This window comes from Zalophus californianus, chromosome 16 (assembly GCF_009762305.2).
Source record: "Zalophus californianus isolate mZalCal1 chromosome 16, mZalCal1.pri.v2, whole genome shotgun sequence".
NCBI classification, from domain to species: domain Eukaryota; kingdom Metazoa; phylum Chordata; class Mammalia; order Carnivora; family Otariidae; genus Zalophus; species Zalophus californianus.
The window spans coordinates 50,592,551-50,610,022 of NC_045610.1; the positions used below are offsets into that span (position 1 = coordinate 50,592,551).

At 50.5% G+C, this 17,472-nt stretch overlaps 1 protein-coding gene across 5 annotated transcripts in view; it reads right to left on the bottom strand.

Annotated features, from left to right (window-relative positions):
• The window catches only part of RGS9 (regulator of G protein signaling 9), a 68,864-nt gene extending 52,026 nt beyond the window's left edge, over nucleotides 1–16,838 (bottom strand). For 2 of the 5 annotated variants that reach the window (XM_027625653.2, XM_027625652.2), the window contains exons 1-7: nucleotides 16,464–16,838; nucleotides 6,398–6,494; nucleotides 4,068–4,118; nucleotides 2,711–2,817; nucleotides 2,455–2,506; nucleotides 2,133–2,191; nucleotides 665–741 (exon numbers count right to left, since the gene is read on the bottom strand). In XM_027625653.2, coding sequence (XP_027481454.2) covers nucleotides 665–741; nucleotides 2,133–2,191; nucleotides 2,455–2,506; nucleotides 2,711–2,817; nucleotides 4,068–4,118; nucleotides 6,398–6,494; nucleotides 16,464–16,721 — 701 coding nt within the window. In that variant the 5' untranslated portion in view covers nucleotides 16,722–16,838. Of the gene's footprint in view, nucleotides 1–664; nucleotides 742–2,132; nucleotides 2,192–2,454; nucleotides 2,507–2,710; nucleotides 2,818–3,315; nucleotides 3,503–4,067; nucleotides 4,119–6,397; nucleotides 6,495–15,418; nucleotides 15,515–16,463 lie in introns of those variants that run through there. The other 3 variants (XM_027625656.2, XM_027625658.2, XM_027625657.2) reach the window with 3 other exon arrangements.
• Between the last annotated feature and the right edge of the window lie 634 nt (nucleotides 16,839–17,472).

The window sequence follows — 17,472 nt, forward strand, 5'->3', positions numbered from 1 at the left end:
TTCCGGCTCTAGTTCTGAAGTGGACAGCAGGCAAAATGAGAGCTGCAGTGAGTGGTTCCGCTTAAGATCTTTTTATGGCTCCCGCGGCTCCCCATGGCCCTTTGCACAAAACAGTCTCACGATCTACTCCTGCTAACATCTCGGGTCTCACTTCTGTCAGTCCCAGCCTCTATGCCTGGGACTCAAAGCCTTTGACTCTATGCCTTTGACTCAAAGCCTGCCTCCAATTTCAGATTTCGTGTCTGCAGTGGCTAATTTTGTGTGTCCGCTTGTCTAGACCATGGTGCCTCTGCTCCAGCCACACAGAACTGCATCAAGTAGGCGTTCCCTGGACTCCAGACTCTGGTTCTGTCTGCTTAGAAGATCCTTCCTTATATCTCGCCCTTCCTCTCCATCCACCACCACCATCGTTCACCTGGAAACTCCTATGCAGCCTCCAGGTTCAATGTTGTTTCTCCAGCTCCTTCTGGAAACCCCTGTGTGAGGCACTCACTTCGGTGTAGCATCATGGCCTGTTTCCTCATCCGCCTGATCCCAGACTGTGCCTTTATACTCCCCAGGCCTAACCCAGTGTTTGACACATAATGCCCAATAAAGGTTTATTTGAATTAAAGGAAACAAAGAAGGAAGGACAACCAGTGGACAGACATCATCTTTTGCTTACCTGTATTGCTCTTTGGCCTGCATAATGACAAAGTCCCATTTGTAGTTAATTTTTTTGTTCAAGAAATCATAATTTTCCTAGAAATGGAAAACGAAAAGAACACTAAGCCCCATGACATACGCTGTGTGCAGAGGGCAGAGAGCTCTAAGTCAATGAGGGCATGCCTCTGGCCCTGCAGCAACCTAGCCCCAGCCAAATGATCTCCCATTCCAGCTTTGCAAAGACATGCATTCAAAGGGTAGCACCAAATTCTCAAAAAGCCTTTATAGTAAAAGCCACACCCTGGCTTGGATTTTTTTTTTTTAATAAATGTATCCCAAATCTGATTAGGAAGAGGAGAACAGAGTGGGAGAAAACTCAGAAACCCAGTATTCAATGACAGAGCATCACAAATGCACAAAGACAAGTCCTAACATTGGCATGATGCTGGCTCTTCCAAAAATATGTCTGTAAATAATAAAAACACAGCAAGATTAATGCTGTCTGCCCAGAAATCTAGGCTTTTGAAGGCTTGGGTGTGTTCTTTGAGAAATCTGACTCATCTGGCCTAAAACAAAAGCTACACTATTGTCTTCCCATCACAAACTCAAGTTCAAATCTGTTCATCACATAATATCCATTACCATGCATGTTAATTGTCTCATGTTCTAGGACAGCAAAAAGAATGTAGTAGCTATTGTGTGTCCAGTAGTCACTGAGGCAAGAGCTTAAATTACAGCAGGAGAAACTGAAGTTTGACATGGGGAAGAATTGATTTCAGGAGCTGCTTCTAAACAGATAGATGGATGAATGGTGGATGGATGGATGGATAGATGGAGGGATGGATGGTGGATGAATGAATGGATGGTGGATGGATAGATGGATGGATAGATGGATGGATGGTGGATGATGATGGATGGATGGATAGTGGATGGATGAATGGAGAGTGGGTGAATGGATGGTGGATGGATGGTAGATGATGGATGGATAGACAGTGGGTGGATGGATGGATGATGAATGAAGGGTGGATGGGTGGATGGATGGATGGTAGATGGATGTCTGGATAGATAGTGGATGGATGGATGGACAGTGGGTGGATGGATGGATGATGGATGAAGGGTGGATGGGTTGGTGGATGGATGGATGGATGGATGGTTGGATGGATGGATGGATGGATGGATGGTGGATGAAGGGTGGATGGGTGGGTGGATAGATGGATGGTGGATGGATGGTTGGATAGATAGTGGATGGATGGATGGATGGTGGATGGGTGGACAGATAATGGGAGGATGGATGGATGGATGATGGATTAAGGATAGAGTGATGGTGGATAGATGGTGGAAGGATGGTGGATGGATGGATGGATGGATAGATGATGGATGGATGGATGACGATGGTACATATGACGTAGCAAAGGGGGAAGAGAAAAAAAAATAGCTCAAGACTTTATTCCAAATATAACAACTTGTACTTGAAAGCATCTCTGTACCTTCTCATATTCTTCTAAAATCCCTTTCTTCTTTATATTTCGCTTGGCTAAATAGATGGCTGGAAAAGAAAACAATGACATTTTCCATCATCATCGTATTTTAAAACTGCATCTGCAGCCTTTACGTGCATGAGGCTGCTGTGCTTGGCTTGGTGGGAAGAAGTCTCAGCAGACCCCTGCTCCCTTCCCTGAGAACACTCCCAATACAGATGTGAACTGACATAAAGGTCATGATGACAGCAAGACAAATGTCACCAAAATGCGGCAAGTAAATAAGCAGCATGTTAAGCGCTACCAAAAGCACAGGGGGCTGGAGTTTTACCATAGTCTGTATCTTCAGCCGGCCACTGCTGGGTGGGCCAGAAATACGGCGTCTACAAAAGAAACCAGGAAGCCATGCTTAAACACTGGGCTGTGACTGTCCCCCTGGGACCCCAGGCCTGTGGCTTGAGATGAAACTACTTTCGCCCGCCTACCATTTCTAAAGTTCTGATCTGTGAGGATATGAAACCACACAATTACCTTCTCAGATAAGATTAATCCCATATTAACACCAAGGTCAAGGCCAAGAGACCTACCTGAAATCGGTAGAGGCTGTTATCAGGCTTGAGAACGAGATTCCTGGGATCTTGCAGGGGGTAAATGTAGCCATACTTGACAATAAAGCTGCCCAAGTTCTGTGCCTCTGAGAGGAGACAGTTAAGACACGGAAGTCAAGAGCAGACACAGAAGGCAGAAGCTCATTGCCCGACCCCCACACAGCACCCCAAACTCCAGGAGAGGTGCCCCCCTCCTAACAGCACTTCATCCAAGGAGTGAGGACAGTGGTTCCTGAACTTGGCTATGGGCAAATATCAGCTGGGGAGCATGGTAAGAGGAAGCTTCCCACAGCCTGACCCCCGAGAATGACAACTCCTAAGTCCAGGGGGAGCCAGTGAACCCAAATGTTAATGGGTACCACAGGTGGTCCACTACAGGTGTTTGGAGAAGCTTCTTTGGGCCCTTTGGGTCTGGAGAAGTCCCCAGGAGCAGGGAATGTCTCTAACCTACAGAAAGTTCCTCACTCAAAGAGGAGAGCAAAGAGGAGGCCAAGTTTATTGTCAACTTCTATCCCAAGCTCAATTCTGCTTGCATCCCGGGTCCAGATTCCACTCCCCCTCACCTGACTTTAATTCCCACCCACCTTCACTGAGCTTGGAAACACACTCTTGTTTCTGGATTTGCATCAGTTAAAGGAAAACCTTCCTGGCTCTTTCTCAGAGGCACCAGTGAAGCAGGTGTCTTCCCATCCATCACTGAGAGAGAATTCCATCCCTCCAGCGCTCAGGCCCAAGGCCCCAACCCATATCCCATCCCCTATCTCAGCCTCCAAAGCCTGAGAAGACTTTCTCCCTGTATCTCCTTCTTCATGTCTCACTCCCTCCGTCGTCAGGTCTCATGGTTTATGCCTTGTTGTAGCAACAGCCTTTTTTGCTAGTGGGAAGTTCCACACCCAGCTGAGGTCATTTCTCCCAATTTCCACTTGTTCCCGCTCCCTGTCTCATTCATTCCCTTTCTACACCACAGCTCCTGCCAGTTCCCCCAGGAAGACAAACCCTCGGGGCTCCCCTCCACAATTCACAAGCATCCCTTCTTTCGAAACCAGCTGTATGTGTGCATCACCCCCTCCAAGAATTCTGTCTTGGCCGATTCTTCCCCAATTACCAATTATTCACGTGCTCTCAATATTCTGTATGAAACAATTATTTTTCCCCCCTGATTGTCATGCCTTCACTTTCAATTTGGGTTGTTTTACACATGAATGCCTTGTCTCTCTGATGTCAACTTCTCAGAGACAAAGGTTAAGCCTCTGCTTAGTCTCTACCCTCCAGAGATTCTCTGGGGGCGCTGCACACAAAGCTGTCCTTGTTGCCGGGGTGCCGGACGAGCTCTCACCCAGATTAGAGATCCAAAGGCGCTGGGCGATCCACTGTAGAACGTCACTTCCTGCAAACCAGAAGTATTTGGCCATTGTCAGAGCTTCTAAGCACATCCCCTGACCTCTACACCCTCCTCCACGCTGTTGCCTGACTGGTCTCCGCTGGGCTCAGCTGGGATCTCGTCCCTCTTCTGCTCCAAGCTTTCAGGGACTCCCCTCCACTGCCCCCTACTATGTTCACTCCAAACCCTGCAGCCCATGATGCAGGGTCATCCAGGATCTGACTCCAGCCAGATTTCTCGTTAAACGTCCCCCACACACCCTCGATAGTACTTATTTTCTTACAATTTGTGCATGGACTATCAGTCATCAGATAGGAAGTAAAACAGCCTAAGTCTTAACACTGGAATAAAATCAGACCTAAGGGCGTGCTGTCTGTGGGGCTCCAGATGGAGCCTGGTCACATGAAGGTAAATCAGAGCAAGAGATGGGAGGAAACATGGGGATGAGCTAAGGGTGAGGGGACGGTTCTCCTGGACTCCCAAGTTCCCAGGTGGAACTCCGAGGAGTCAGAAAATGCCAAATTCAGACCTGGCCTCCCAGGTCATTGTGAAGGTACTTTGGTCAAAGCAGGAGGATGGGACGTATTTTGGCAACACTCTGAGGGCTGATTTATAACTTCGGACAAGGGGATGTGAACTCCACTTGTAGTCCTGCCCTGGGCTCCGCAAGTCTTAGGGGCTGGCTGGGGACAATGCAGAGTGAAGACTGGTGTGAAGAAAAGCAGAAGAGGATGACAGGGAGGAGATCAGGGGAGGTCAGAAGAGAACCAGCATGCCCCCTCCCACCCATTCCCCAGGGATTCAGTTTTATCTCAGGGCCAAAGCAAGCCAAGTTCCACCAACAATCCAGAACTGTCATTGGACCGCAGGGAAGCTGTGGGCTTCCGCCTCACCCCGGGCCCTGCAGCCCCATAAGCAGAACAGGCTCCTTGGAGGAGGCGGGCGATAGCAACTCCGAGGACAGACAAGATGCCCTGGAACCAACCACTCCAATTCAAGACGCCATCCTGCAAGCGCCAATGACCACGTGTTCCAGCAACTTCAGCCTGCTTTACAAAGGCCAAGCTTGGCCCTGACTGCATGGGAACTGGCCCATAGAACATACCAAGAAGGAGGAGTCAGGTCTGCGACCCCACTGCTTGTGTCCTTGTGGCTAAACTTTTCCAAATCCTTCCCTCCTCAGTGGTAGCGAAGGGGCATTTCTTCCGGGCCCCTCCAGGGAAGGCCCTTGTGACCCACTCACACACTGTCTGGGCTTAATTACCTGCCCATGGCATGGCTAAGGATGGACAACCTGCAATTCTCATCTTCCTCTCCACGCCTGGGGGCACAAGTGTCCAGAAATTACCTCTGTCTATGCCCACATGCCCACTGTTATTGCTTTCAGTGGGTTCTCGTCTGTTGCTCTTAGTTTCATTCACCCCTGGTTGGCTGTTCTAAAGCAAAATTCTTCATCTCAAATCCTACATAAACTCCTAGTTAGGACTGGGTGTTTTAGACTTTCCACCTGGGGTCTCCTTGAATGCTACTCAGAGGTAGGCAGACCGAGAGAGAGAGAGAGACCCAGGCAGACAGCAGACTGATTAGCGCTCTCCACCAAGGAGCCGAGGGTTTTCTCATCCACTTGACTGCTTCCTAAAATAGATCGAATAAGATTACAGGCCACCAGCGTCTGCACCACGTGGTTTGTGGAATAGCGTGGCAGGCTCCCAGATCAGCCACCTTCATCCCCAGAAGTCCTGGGTCACCTGCCACCCAAGGAGTTGCGTGCCAATTACCCAATTTGTTTGTATCAGAGCTGATGCATGACCCAAGGCTTCCCCCGAGTCCTGTTCCAATGGCAGCTAAAATTCACCCACAGGAGGAAGACGAAAAAACACGGCAGGTGGGCAGCCTCACCCAAACCCGGGAACCAAGTGTGCCCTATGTGCAAGGAAAGAAAGTAGCTTATGCATACTGACAGCAGATAAGGGGACGGACACTGGAGTCACATTGCTGAGGTCAGATCCAAGCTCAGCCATGTGCGAGTTTAGTAACCGGGGGACCAGTGGCTGAACCTCTCTACTTGTCCACGGCCCCATCTGCAAAAAGCAGATGGTCCCATCGACCCCGAACTTGATTGTGGGTATTAAGTGACACAATGTGGGAAGTTGCTAGCTATCGCCACACATCAAGCATCCGTGCTTGCTGACAGGCCGCGGGCCGAACTTGGACCTCGAGCTACAGTTTGCCAACCCCTGCATGTGGATGGTCCCAGGCCAAGACTAAGTCACAAGATACATTACCTGTCATGGCGTGAGGGACACTGGTGACCAGAACCTTCTGGCTCTGCATTCTAACCCCCGTCTCCGGATTCTGCATGTCCTTCACTAGGGCTTCGATCTGCAAAACAGAACCAAAAACACTGGCTGACCAGAACTGTTTCAAAAGCCAAGCAAGGCCCCTTTCTGCAGCACCGAGGGAGCAAAAGATGGGAAGGGGAGTACATGAGGAATTTGTGACCCGCCTGGACACTGAGTAATTCCAACACAACCAGATTCAACATGTGATTCACAGACACAAACACCCTCGCTGGGTGCAGGAGCTCGGAGAGGTGTGCCCAGACTTGGAGATTCTGCACAGGCTCAGAGGAGAAGGGGAGGCTCAAAAAAACGAGGATTTTGCTGGACAGAAAGTGAGAAGCCACAGACGTCGGTGCCCAGGGCGAGAGAGGGACAGACAAGGGGGGCAGATGATGCAGGAACGACAGCCAGGGGCCGGATCACAACAGGCCTCGAAGGCCACTCCCGGGGCATGCACTGGGCTCCCGCAGTGACTGCTGGGCAGTGGCATGGTTCCGCCCAAGCTCGGGAAATGTGGCCCACGACAGTGAAGAACGCTGAAGTATGAGGAAGTTTGCCAAGAAGGAGAAAAGGGGGGAGATCCATTTGAAGCTACTGCAATGGTCCCAGAAAGAAATGGCGGGGCTCCCTGCTTGCCACTTCTGCCCCATGGTGTCTTCTCAGATGAGCAGCCAGAGAGAGTCTTTCAATTATTTTAGAAGGTGTCACTCCTCTGCTCGAAACCCTGCATCGGCCATTCCACTCAAGGCAATGGCAGAGTTCCCCTACTGGTCTATGTGGTTGGGACCCCTTCCTCCCTTGACTCTCCCCCCACCACCGCCCACCTGGCTCCCTCCGATCCAGCCACACTGGCCACCTTGCTGCTCCCTGCCCATGCCAAGCACATACCCAGCCTTCTGCCCCAGGGCCTTTGCTCTGGCTTTTCCCTGTGCCTGGACTGCTCTTCCCTATGGAACTAACTCACTCACCAGCTTCTTCAGCTAACATGTCCAAGAGGCCCACCCTGACCATCCTACTTAACACTACAACCTTGAACTCCTGCCATTCCTGATCCCCTACTCACTTTTTCGAGAGCACTCACCCTCTAACGTGGGAAATTATCTGCCCATCGATCACATTGCTTACTGTGTGTCTCCTTTGTTCCTAGAAGGTAAGCTGTTCAAGGGCAGGTCTTCTGTCCGTTACGGCCTGATGCTGTTATCGTGCATGCTGGCATAGTGCCGGACACGTAGCTGGGACGCAATAAGCAGCTGGTGCACGAGTTAATATGTAAATGAAGGCAATGGCAGGGGCGACAGGAAGGCACCCCTTTTAGAGCCCTAGTTAACTCGAGTGAACTGTACTTGCAAGTGATTGACTTGTTCAGTGAGGATGGCAAAGTTTATAACTCCTATGCTCAGAGGTGCCGGTTCCCAAAATAGAAAATGTAGGAAGTGCCAAAAAGAAGGTGCACCTTCTGAAAGCAAAAGCTCCTGCTTTGGAATGCCGACTGAGCTCGCCACGGTGTCTGGCAGGTGACAGGCAATGAATGCCCCAAGTGCAAAAGAGATAAGGGTCAGAGATACAAATTAGTCACGAGCATCGGAGAGAGGTGAAGCAAAGCGAACCAGTGAGCTGTCCAAGGGAGAGCGAACTTTCTGCAGGAAGACATCCATCCACAAGGATGGCCCTGGTGCTCTTTTTTTTTTTTTAATTTTATTAATAAAAAATAGTTTTCTGCTTGAAAAATTTAAATGGAAGTAAAATCAACCAAAGGGTATTTTAAAACAAACTGGATGGGATGGCACAGTTAAAAAAAGACAACCCACATGTGTCTCTTGTCAATGTTTATCATGGGCACTGACAAAGCCTCATGTATCCAAGGTTTCAAGCTTCCTGTTCCCCTAGAAAACCCCTCACTCCTGAAGAAACCACACATCTCCCAGCCTGCCATGTGCTTACTGTGGTCAGTCAGCCATTCAACAACCAGGCAGTCACTCTGGGAAACCAAAGATAAGGCGATGTGGTCCCCGAGCCCAAGGAGCTCACTGGTGCAAGGATATTATGGGACAACATGGGAGGTACAGTGACAAAGGTGAGTTCAGGGTATGATAAGAACACAACAGCGCCAGGAGAGGGTCAGGAGTGGGGACTCCTGGAGCGAATCTTAAAAAGATGAATAGGAATCAGGCACCAGAAAGTGGGGGAAATGGCTCCGGGGAGAGCAGGAGCAGAAGCACAGAGTATGAATGGGCAAGTAGGAATGAAAACCTTCCCCGTCCTTCTCTGTCCGGAAACCCTCTCCTGCAAACAGCTGGATGTATCCTCCTGGAGGGCTGCATCTCAAACCCAAGCTGGCCACGTTCCAGCCGCTACGCAAACCAAAACAGGTCACTGATTCACCTGCTTCCCCCCAATTTAACTCACTTGGTTATCTCATCATTATTCTCCTGCTTTTAAATAAAATAACACTCCCGCGCTCCATAGAGCCCTTTACAATTACCAGTCCTTCAGACATTGCATGGTGGCTGTGGTACAAAGAAAAGAAACCCACGGTTCTCACAGCTCCATGGGGCTTCCTTTCTCTAACTAACTGTGGGATTTCACTGGACCTTTCTGAATGTCCTTTCTCTACCATAAAATGGGGACAGCGATAGTCTATGCCCAGGTAATTAACACACTCTTGCAATCTCTTAGAATCTCATTAATTGTGTAAAAATGTTTTACAAGGACAGACATGTTATATACTCATAAAGATATATACTTTATCAGGGCGCCTGGGTGGCTCCGTCGGTTAAGTGTCTGCCTTCAGCTCAGGTTGTGATCCTGAGGTCCAGGTATGGAGCCCCGTGTTGGGCTCCCTGCTCAGCGGGGAGTCTGCTTCTCCCTCTCCCTCTGCCTCTCCCTCCCATCCCTCTCTCCCTCTCTCTCTCTCTCTCTCAAATAAATAAAATCTTTTTTTAAAAAAAAAGATATATACTTTATTAGGAGAGATTCATGTTAGTGGTTATGGTTGGAATCATTAATATTAGTAGCTTTTGTATAACTAATGCATCTTTGAAACTTTGCATGCAGGCTGTGTTTAGATGCCTGCAAATAAAAACCCTGCTCTCCTCGCTGTTCAAATACAGGTATTTATTGAGCATGATTAAGTGTGCTGCACTGTGGGGGGTGATACAGCAAGGTAAAATACATTCGCCTAGTCCACAGAGGACTGGGAAGATATTTATATGAAAATAAAAAGTTAACTAAGATACATGCTAGAGATCTGGGTGCAGAAAAAGCCCAGTTCAAATCCCTGCTCAATGTAGAAGCTAAGTAAATTGCTAAATTTCACTAGGACTCATTTCTCTGTAAAATAGAGATGACAATAGTACCTCTATCACCAGACGGATGTCACGAAGATTATCTGAGATTAAGCGTGAAGAGCACTTAGTATGGTGCTATGCACAGGCTATTTAGTAGATAGCAAGTGCAGGCTGAATTAGGCACCAAATAAAGGGGAAGGTGCTAACTACAATAGGAACCAAGAGACGAGAAGGATGGCTGAGAAGATCTCCAGAAAATGTTCATGGAGAGTGAACAGGATCTTCCTAGATTGTGGGGATGGGGCTGTACTCTAAGGGGGTACAGAGGGAGGACAGATGGTCTGAGGAGGCCCTGGGCTTCTCTACGCAGGAAAGTGAAGAGATCGAACTTGGAACCCTTGTGCATCGCTGGTGGGAATGCAAGATGGTGCAGCTGCTATGCAAACCAGTACGAAGGTTCCTCCAAAAATTAAAAACAGAATGACCAGCAATCCCACTCCTGGGTGTATACTGAAAATGCTTGAAATCAGGATCTCAAAGAGATATTAGCCCTGTCATGTTCATGGCAGCCAAGACGTGCAAACAGCCTGAATGTCTGTCAACAAATGAATAAGGAAAATGTGACAGAGACACACAATGGAACACTGGTCAGCCTTTAAAAAGAAGGAAACTCTGCATCAATAAGGATGAACCCAGAGAACATTCTGCTATGGAGAACATTTTGCTAAGGGCAATAAGCCCGTCACAGAAGGACTGCATGATCCCACTTACGTGGCATACCTAAGTTCACAGAATCAAAGAGTTGGGATGGTGGTGCCAGGGGCTGGGGGAAGGGACACGGGGGGCGTTGCCAACCAACAAGCATCAGGTTTCAGCTAAGCAAGGTGAAGAAGCTCTAGAGATCTGCTCTGCCACATGGTCTGTACACCTCATAACGTAAGGGGGTAGATTCAGTAAGTGTTCTTAGCACAATAAAATACAATTTTAAAAAGAAGGATCGACAGAGACTGACCCAGCTTCACTGGAGGTGAAGGGCCACGCAGGGGAACAAGCCTGAGGGCAGGCTGCACCTGCCCAGACACTTTCTCAGCTCACAGATTGTTCGGGAACAGAAACTATCCATTTTGGCTCCATTCAGAGCTGCCATCCTTGGCCTTCTGCAGGGTCAGGGCCTGGTAGCGTCTTGGCCACTGGGTCAGCCTAGAGCTTCCAGCAGTAAGGGAGCAAAGGGGCGAGCCCAGCACTTCTCCACACGGTGGACCAAGAAGCAACAGATGGCGGGAGGCACTCCTTCCGCAAATTTATAGGCTACTCCAAGAAGTGACTGATTTTCTGAGGTGCGGGCTTCGGCCTCCCCTTTCCCACATTAGCTGCCAGATGAAATCCCATATTTGTTCAAAATAATTTTTGGATGAAACAGCCATGTTTCATAGAAACAGGGGGCCCAGATATTGGAGAAGAAAGAGAAATTGCCTTATGAGTGAAAAATCTGAGTTCCTCCGAGAGAAAGTCAGCGGATTGGATTCCTTCTCTTCATGTTAAGGAAAAAAAAAAAAAATCCAGTTATAAAGAGTTTGAAAATAATCTTCAGGGGAGGAATAATGAGAGTTATTTTAAAAACACAATGAGGGGAGTCACATTTCTCTCCAGCAGGTGTGTCACCGTTCACAGAAAAGAAGGGCCGGTGGGAGGAGGGAGCATCACATGAACCTCGAGAACATTTTGAGGGCGTTCAGCCCAGTGCAGTTCCAATCAATTTTCCTTAGAACATTCCTCAGATAAATTCCTCTGCGGGGTCTCCCCAGTCACCCAAGGAGACAATGAAAGACTCTGTTATGGGCTGAACTGTGTCCCCCCAAAATTTGTATGTTGAAGCCTTAATCCCCAGTACCTCCGAATGTGAGTGTATTTGGGGAGAGGGTCTTAAAGTGGCCATTAAGGTAAAATGAGGTCATTAGGAGGGCCCTGATGCAATACGACTGTGTCCTCATAAGAAGAGATTAGGACATGGGCACGTACGGAGGGAAGGCCATATGAGGACACGGGGCGAAGACGGCCATCGGCGAGCCAAGGAGCGACGCCTCCGAGGAAACCAGCCCTGCCGACACCTGCTCTTGGATGTCGAGCCTCCAGAGCTGTGAGGAAATGAATATCTGTTGTTGAAGCCACAGAGCCTATGGTACTTTGTCATGGCGGCCCCCCAAAAAAAGAGTAGACTCTGCATTCTCTCATCCACTCCAAGAGAATCCCAACCGTTTCCAAGTTCTCCGGAGAGCCAGCGAGAAGCCCTGGCCTTTCTACTCCAAAAGGCTGCCAACTCTCACACCTCCCCCTGGTGTCCCGTGGGCGTCCCCGGAAGATGAGGCAGAGGCCGGTTCCCCACCATCAAATGTCAAGGCCCACTCCCAACCAGACTCAGCCAAATCTCCTTCCCAGGCACAAATACATGGCTCACGGCCAGGGGGTGCTGGGCCGCCTGGGACCCTGTGTTGGGGGACGGGGCGGGGGTGGGGCGTGCTGGCCCCACATCCCCTCTCTCAGAAGCCAACGTGCTGTGATGTGACTGCAGGCGTGCCAGGGAACCCCGACATCCCAGAGGAGAGGCCACGATGGCTTTGACGCCCCGACATCCCACCCTCCGCGCCCACACCGCTCCTCACATTAAGGAGCTGTCACTCGCTGTGCAAGATCTCCGAGCCTGGAATTTTCCTTCCAGCCGGAGAAGGCTCCCAGGGGGATGATAATAATCAGTCCTCCTCTACACAAAGAGGGGCAGAGTGACCCAGAACCACCGGGTCGTTTTGCGAACAGACAGGAAGGTGCCCCCGCTAGCCAGCAGGGCCACACAGAGGCCAGCTGACGCCCCACCGCGTCACTCCGCCGTCTTGCACACCCTCGTGAGCCCCGTGCCCTCATCGGGACTCAGGGGTCTTTCCCCAAGTTCTGCTGCTCTTCCCACCTTGGTCAAAGGCCCAGGATGCATTCTAGATGGCCCCAGACAACAGCAGCCAACTTCTGTTGACTCTGCTTTTGTTTCTGAGGTGTGTCTTACCTGCCCCACTAAATCCTGCCTCATGGGCCCCTTGAACCTCCTCTCTGGACCATCAGGCTCTGCCTTCCTGGCATCTGCCTTTCAACGGGCACGTCTCCAGCCCCCAGTGTGTCGTCCTCCAGCCCAGGGTCCCCAACCGCAACACTACTGACATTAGGGCCCAGACCCTTCCTCGCTGTGGGGCCAGCTCTCCTGTGCATTGAGGGATGGCTAGCAGGACCCCTGCCTTTCTTTACCCTCTGGACACCAGCAGCACCCTCGTCCCCAGATGTGACAACCCCAAATGTCTCCAGATCTTGCCAAACGTCCCCAGGATCTTTCGGCTCAGCTGAACAGTCAAATCCCCCAGAAGCTTTTTTAAAAACACCAATGCCTGGGCTCGGCGGCACTGAGTGACTTAACTACCTGGTAAGTAAATCAGAAACTCTAAGGACGGGAAACTTGATATCGATCTATTTATAAGTGCAGCCAGTGTGGAGAAGCACTCGGACCCTCGAACCAGAATCATCCTTCTAGCACGTAAACCGACTCATTTTAAAACCTCAAACGGCTTCTCACTGAACACAGAAAGCATCCAACTCCTCAGCACGACGTCCAAAGCCCCCAGGTCTGGGCCCTTCTTAACTAGCAGCCTTAGCACCCAACCACCTCCTGCTAACCCAGCCCCTGATGGCTCTCCCACACCAGCGTGCTGTTTGACACGTCTGTTTTGTATCTGCCTCTTTGTATCTGCTCATCTTCCCATCCTCCTGGCAAAGAAAACTAATTTCTTGTACCTCAACTCCGTTACAACCCCCCTTGTGACCTGACCCCCTCACCCCAGGCAGAACTGACCATCCCCCACTTTGTGCGACCTGTAGATGCGTACCTTTGTGTGTGTGTATCTCCTCTAACAAGGTCTGCCACGATCTTGAGACCACTTCTCTCCTTAGTTATGCATCTGTCTTTCTCTGTTCGACTCTAAGCTCTGGGGGGAAGGGTCTGTATCTTAATCCCCACAGGGTCCCCAGCCCCTGGCACGGTGCCCAGCACATAAGTGCACGATTATGTATTTGTGTTGAATGAAAGAAGGATACAAGCAAGAGATATCCTGCTCTGCCCACACCTCCTAATATTTCTGTTTCTGCACTCCCTTCCCAAGCAAAAGCAGACGCCAGAAGCCACACCAGGAAGCACAGCATCTAACAGAAGGCTTCTCCATGTGGCACCACGAAAGTCAATGCCCTGGTGTTTCCCAAGGGCAGCGGCGACTGGTACTGGCGGGGATGGTGATCTGGACATCACAGAGGGGACGGGCCAGCCCCGGTACAGGAACCCACACGTGTGGCAGCCATAGGGGGCCATCCACCGTGCGTCACACACACACTGAGCACATGCCGTTCCCTCTGCCTGGAACATCCTTCTCTTTCTCTCTGCCTAGAACCCCCCCTTATCCTTCGGCTCTCGGCTCCACATCCCCCATGCACTTAAGTCAGGCCTTCCCACAGCCTCCTCTCTGCCCCAAGCTCATAGCATAGTATCGCATTTTGGCAACAGATGACGGTCAGTCCTGTATTTTTCCTGGTTCCACCCCTTAGTGGCTATATGACTGGGGCAGGTCACCTCTCTGACCTTCAGTTTCCTTCTCTGTAAATGGTGATGATAATGTCTGACTTGTGGACCGGTTGGGATAATGCAAGTACGCCCCCACTATGGGGACAGAGCACACTTTATAGTCACTGAACATTTAACTGAATATTCCTTGAGTAGTGAATGACACTGCACCCATGTCCACATTCCTTTGGTCTGGGTCCTTCTCCAGAAGGCCGGACATCTAGTTCAGCCGGCTCATCGTGAAGGACCCCCTGGCAGGGCTCTTGAGACCTGCTCTAAGGAGCTCTGGGTGGGACTTGACTGGGGACCTCAGAACACACAGACAGGCAGGTCCCTCCCCACAAGGCAAAGGGAAAGAGAAGTCCTGGGGGTGTGGGCAGTCTGTGGGGCAGCGAAGGAAGTGGCTCAGCTCCAGGGGCTGGGGAGAACCGGCCTTCACAGCGGAAGAGTGGGAAGTTGGCAGGTGAGAAGGGCAGAAAGGGCTTTCCCAGGAAAGGAGCCTGAGGTATGAAAGGGCACAGGACTGTGGCTGCTTTGTTTTGTTTCCCTGGAGGTCAGGTCGGTGGGAGGGAAAGAGAGATGGGTCAATGCAGGATCCCAAGTGCCTGGGCTGAGCAGGTTGTACTTGATCCCATGAACATGGGAAGCCCGCGGAGGGTTTTAGGCTGAGGAGATCAGCGTTAGCTTAAGAAAGAAAATCAATGCGTTTATGAAGCATACTGTGGAGGTAAGCAGGCTGGGGGGTGTGGAGGGAGGCTGGAAACCCAGACACCAGCCAGAAGGCCAGGTGAAGACAGGAAAATCTACCAGATAACAGTCATGATGGAATAGAGTGTCGAGATTCAGAAAACAGAATGTCTCCAGACCATTGCTCTCTGAGCCACCAAGCCAGAGCTGCCTAGGAGAATCCTGGAAGATGATTTATGGCTTTCAGATATCAGACTTCGGTGGTTTCTTCTGCTTTTAGGAGCTGGTGTCTGCGATACAGGCTCTGAGGATTCTTTTTATGGATGAGCCTCACACCTCTACTACCTGGAATATGCACCAGCTTCTTGAAGTAGGCGGTCCACGTGTTGACTGACTGTCTCCATCATGTCTGGCACTGCCCAGGTTTTAGCACTGGAAGTCCTGGTCAAATCAGGACAGTTGGTCACCAACTACAGCAATCTGCTGAGCTCCAAGGGCTCAAAGCGGGCTCTTAACTGTCACAAAGCATTCAGCTAATTCTACTCAACAAGATAAGCCTAAAAGGGTTGACACTGCACTGTGAAATACGGCTGTAGAAGGGATGAAGGCTGGGCAAGTGACCTGGGACCTAATCCTTTGTCCATCTCCTCTGACACTGTTTATCTCAAAAGTCCAGAACAAAAAGGAGCCAGTCGGAACCCAACACATAACCCCACAAGGTACATGCCACATCCCAAGTGTCCACGGGATGGATACCCGGTGCCTGGCCACATGGTCTGAGAAAGCCTTTGCAATGGAAGGGAAAGACTCTGACTTCTGCCAACACAGACAGACCCGAGATACACAAGTACACATACTTGAATGAGGAATCTAGGGGCTCTGGGAGCAGGGTGTCCCTTTATCCTACAAATCACACCGTTTTTGTGGTCTATGTGTACACACCACACACACTCCAACTTAGAAATACTGCAATGTGGGATTCGAAAAACAGCAAAAAAAAAAAAAAAAAAAAAGTTAATTCAACATCTGGGAACCTTATGATAATATCAGGATTCTGTCTGTAATCTGACACAGCCTCGGCTAAAATGCTTTCCGGCACCTTCCTCTCCAGAGTAACAGGTTGTTTTCCAGTTTCCAGCGGACCATCGCCCCTGCTTCAGATTCTCCACTACAAACAGGTTACGTGGAAACCTAATCATTTTAGTCTTTAACACACACACACACACAGGTCAAGTAAGTCATTTAATAACACCAAGCAGCACTAATGGACCACAGGGATGCCCTCCCCTCCCGGCCACACGCCCCGCGCCTCCCCAGCATCTCCGCGGACACTTCCCAGAGTTGGGACCCCGCGCACCTCCCAGGGCCCAGGGCACCGGACCGCGCTCACCTTCTGCAGAAATGCCATCCTCGGCCTGTACTGTTGGCCTTGGTGTCGGATCGTCATCCTGGACCCGCGACGAACGCCGAACCAGAACTCGAGCGGACCGCAGCAGGGGAAGCCCCCGGCGAAGGCTCCCGCGCGCCCCGCACACGCCCTGTCGTCCCGGGGGGAAGAGGGCGGCCCCGAGCGCGGGGCGGGGGCGGCTGCTGCCTGCGGCGCCCCTTTCCTCGGCCTCGGCCCCCGCCCCGGGAAAGCCGCTGGCATCCGCGCCAGCCAATCGGCGCGCCGCGCCGCGGGCTCATTAGCATGCGCTGCGCTTGCGCCCACCTGCCGCCCGGGGGCGGTGTTTGGCCCGGGTGGGACCCCGCAGAGCCTCAGGTGAGACCGGCTTGTGGCTAGCGCGCCGCGAGTGGGCGCATCTGTCGCAGATAGTGGCCTTTTCACCTGGGGCAGAAGTCTGTTATGTGCAGAAGTGAGACAAAGCAACCTCACTAATGAGCGTGGTGGGAAAAATGGTCTTTCCCTTCCCAGCTTTGCCACTAGCTAGCTGGGCAAACTTGGGCAAGTTTCTTAAATTCTAAGCCTCAATTTCCTTACCTGAAAGGTAAAAATGAAAAATGGGATGGTCATATCCAACAGATGGGTTGCTATATCATTTAATGGGGAAATGTATAACACAGTGCTCGGTCCTCAGCAAATGTTTAGCAATGTCTAGGGAAACAAATCATAAGTGGATTGGTGAGGTGTTGGTTAATGAAGGAGGGGAAGGAAGGGAGGCAGGGAGGGAGGGAGCGAGGGAGGAAGGGAGACAGGAAAGATGCAGTCACTACTGGGCCAGCTGCCTGATTTAAGCAAGTTATATTTTCCTTCTCTGGTCCTTAGTGTTTTCATATCTAGAAAATGAAAAATGACCTTACTAAGTAATCAGCGAGACTCTTTGTCTGTGAAGCATCTTATTTTTTCATACTAGCTGGATGGCGATCGATTGTGGCAGACAAAATGTTTGAGTTGGAAG